This window comes from Bison bison, unplaced genomic scaffold (assembly GCF_000754665.1).
Source record: "Bison bison bison isolate TAMUID 2011002044 unplaced genomic scaffold, Bison_UMD1.0 scf7180017864061, whole genome shotgun sequence".
In the NCBI taxonomy this organism is placed as follows: Eukaryota; Metazoa; Chordata; class Mammalia; order Artiodactyla; family Bovidae; genus Bison; species Bison bison.
The window spans coordinates 7,681,422-7,684,573 of record NW_011494633.1 but is presented as its reverse complement, the minus strand read 5'-3'; the positions used below and the strand labels follow the sequence as shown (position 1 = coordinate 7,684,573).

The following is a 3,152-nucleotide window of genomic DNA, read 5'->3' as shown; positions in this document are numbered from 1 at the left end:
ATCTGGATGTAAAACCGGCGCACCTTCTCAGGCAGATGTTGACCGTCCAGACCCCCAAGAGGTTTTAGTTAGCAAAGAAGCCTGCTTACAATTTTATAGATAATGTCTCTCTGGGGCTGCGATTGCCCCCTTCCGGCTCTGGCTGCCTGTCACCGGAGGGGGAAGGTCTGCAGCCGGCTATCTCTGTTCAGTCCTTTGTTTCGTGCGCGGGCCTGGCGGTTTTAGGTTAGGACTGGCTTTTCGCGTGGTAGATATCCCACAGTCTGGTTTGCTAGCCCAAATTATTTCGCTCAGATAGCGCTCAGGGTATTCAGGCCAGATTCTTACTCTCAGCGATGCAGCCCACGGCGCGCCTCCCTGCCCAGCCCCGGTTTGCTAATGGCGGATGCAGGCGTCTGCGCTGCTTCTCTGCTGGGGGAGTTACTGTAGGGCTCGCAACCTGCGAGTTTTAAATTGTTTATTTATTTTTTCTCCCTGTTATGTTGCCCTCTGTGCTTCCAAAGTTCGGCACAGATTCGGCAGTGAGAAGGTTTCCTGATGTTTGGAAACTTCTCTCTTTTTAAGATTCCCTTCCCGGGACGGAACTCCGTCCCTCCCTCTTTTGTCTCTTTTTTTTTTGTTTTTAATATTTTTTCCTTCCTCCTTTCGAAGAGTTGGGTTGCTTTTCTGGGTGCCTGATGTCCTCTGCCGGCATTCAGAAGTTGTTTTGTGGAATTTACTCGACATTTAAATGCTCTTTTGCTGAATTTGTGGGGGAGAAAGTGTTCTCCCCGTCCTACTCCTCCGCCATCTTGGCTCCTCCCAGAATTTATTTTTTTTTTAAATTTTCTATGGTGTGTAAAAATCCTACACGTACTTTTTTTTTTTAATTTTCAATGGTGTGCAAAAATTCTACGTGTAAAAATTCTACATGTAAAATGCAAGCAATGACCAGTGTGGCTGAATTGTTAATCTGGGGCTGTTTCCCAGAATGTGTTTCCTGTAGATTCAAGGTGGTCACAGCAGGAGACTGGGAGTCAGATGTGAAACAGCCATCGCCCGTTGAAGGCAGATGAGATGATGGACAGACGAGATGATGGACAGACCAGAGGAGGTGTGTGCTGCAGATACCCATGCTGTCCTCCACGTTCAACGTCCAGCTCCTCCATGGTGCCCAACTGTGTCCCCAGACTATGGCCTGGGCCTCTTCCCAGGCTCCCCCTATGTAGAAACAATCTGGTGGCTGGATGTGCCCAGCTGGCATACAGACTTCCAGAGAAGTTCCAACTTGTCTACCAGCTCCAGTGCCTTTTTCTCTGTCCCTCCAAATTCTTCCTCCAGACCTTCACTTCCCCAGTCCCTCCCACAAATACACCAAGTCTAATTCCTAGGACAATCCTCTTTCTCTTAACACTTACGGTGACTCTGCTCCCTGGATGGCACCCTACGTGATACACACTGTACAAAAACGTCCCCACCTGTGATTTCAACTCTATCAACATATGTGTATAAATAGAAGACTGGAAGGAATTAGGCTAAATAATGCTGGTTCACTCAGGAAGGTAAGATTATGGACAACTTCTATTTTTTCTTTTATACTTCCATGTATTTTTTATACTTTTATGTATTTTTAAAGGTCTTCAAAATTGTTGTCATTAGAGTAATTGCAAATGCTCTATTTATTGAGCATGTCTAATGCTCAGAGATCTGCAATCTTCTTCTGCAACGGGTCAGAAAGTAAATATTTTATGCTTTACAGGTCATTCTGTCTCAGTAGCAAGAGTTAATCTCTGTCTTGCAAAGGCTGTCAGAGATAATACATAAATGAGTGGGTGTGGCTGTGTGCCAATAAAACTTTATTTACAAAAACAGGTGGTCTGTTGGATTTGGCTGGGACCTAAAGCTTGCCAATCCCTTCAGGCCCTCCTCTAAGGAACATATAAATATGTGACATCATTTGATCCTTAGAAATAAAACTTGAAGCAGGGACTCATATCCTCACTTCAAGCAAACAGCCTGCTGGATTTGCACTCTTGGTAAGGGGTAAAGCTTTGATATGAATTCATAAGATGTTTGTCACACATGCATTGTTGTTATTAAAAAAATAAATAAGAAAACCTGTCCAGAAGTATGAAGGGATGGAAATCAATATTATACAAACTTAAATATCTGATGCTCTAACATTAAATTTCCTGAAGTCTGCTCAATGTATCAGACTCAATCCATCCACTTTCTGTTTTGAGGGGTTTCTCTTTGACACGTGAGCCTTCAGTAAGTTAGGGGGAAAGGGAAGAGTGGGATTCACCAACACACTGACCTTTGAAGTACACGTAATTTACCAGCATCATCGTAGTATCGGCATTGAGCTTGCTGACCAAATTCACGATCTTCCCCAAGTTTCCTCCCTAAGGTGGTGGTTGATTAGCTGGGTCATGCTCACAGAGTCTTTGAAGTTGGTGCAGAAGAGTCTAGACTCACAGAAGGTTGCGGAGTCCTTGAGGATTCTCAGAAGAAGCAGCTGCTCAGGGCTCAGGAACAAGACGTTGCCCACGCATATCTCCAGCCTGTTGCCTGGGAGGTAGAGAGTGTGCAGAAGGTTCTGGAAGCCTTGGTGGCTGTCGAACTCTGATACCTGTGTGAGGTTGAAGCCCAGACCCTCCAGGATCTGAGTCCTGCTGTGCAAGCTGACCTCCAGGGACAGCATAGCTAGTCTGTGGAGATGCTCAGAGGGGAGAAGATACTGCCCCCAGGGGCTTGGGAAGCCAACAGGCGGTGGAAGCGGAGGGCAAAGGTGGTGTTGCCTGTGTTGATCTTGAGGCTGGAGAAGCCCTCACCTGTGCCGGGAGCCTGACGGGGGAGGTGGGCATGACCCTGGCCGTAGTGCTTGGGATGCAGCTGACCTTGAGAAAGGACCAGTCGTCCAGCCAGAAGGAGGAGCAGGAAGCCAGCCAGATGCATCTTCTGTGCTCTCAGGTTTGTAGGAGAAAAAAACGTGCCCAGGAAGCTCCCCAGTGGAACATTCCACCCCTCAGAGAAGGCTGGCAGAGGGCAGGGCCCCAGGATGAAAGTGGTCCCTCAGCTTCTGCACATGAGCTTGAAGGGGACGAGCGAACACCCAGCACCTCCACATGTGAGGTGCCCTGGCATCCTATAGCCAGACTTCAGATTTACAA

At 47.2% G+C, this 3,152-nt stretch overlaps 1 protein-coding gene across 1 annotated transcript in view; it reads right to left on the bottom strand.

Moving 5' to 3' along the window:
* SERPINA4 (serpin peptidase inhibitor, clade A (alpha-1 antiproteinase, antitrypsin), member 4) overlaps positions 1–2,937 on the bottom strand; it is an 11,893-nt gene extending 8,956 nt beyond the window's left edge. The window contains 3 exon segments of the mRNA XM_010836248.1: positions 2,297–2,374; positions 2,377–2,691; positions 2,694–2,937. Of these exon segments, the coding sequence (XP_010834550.1) occupies positions 2,297–2,374; positions 2,377–2,691; positions 2,694–2,937 (637 nt within the window).
* Positions 2,938–3,152: the final 215 nt, after the last annotated feature.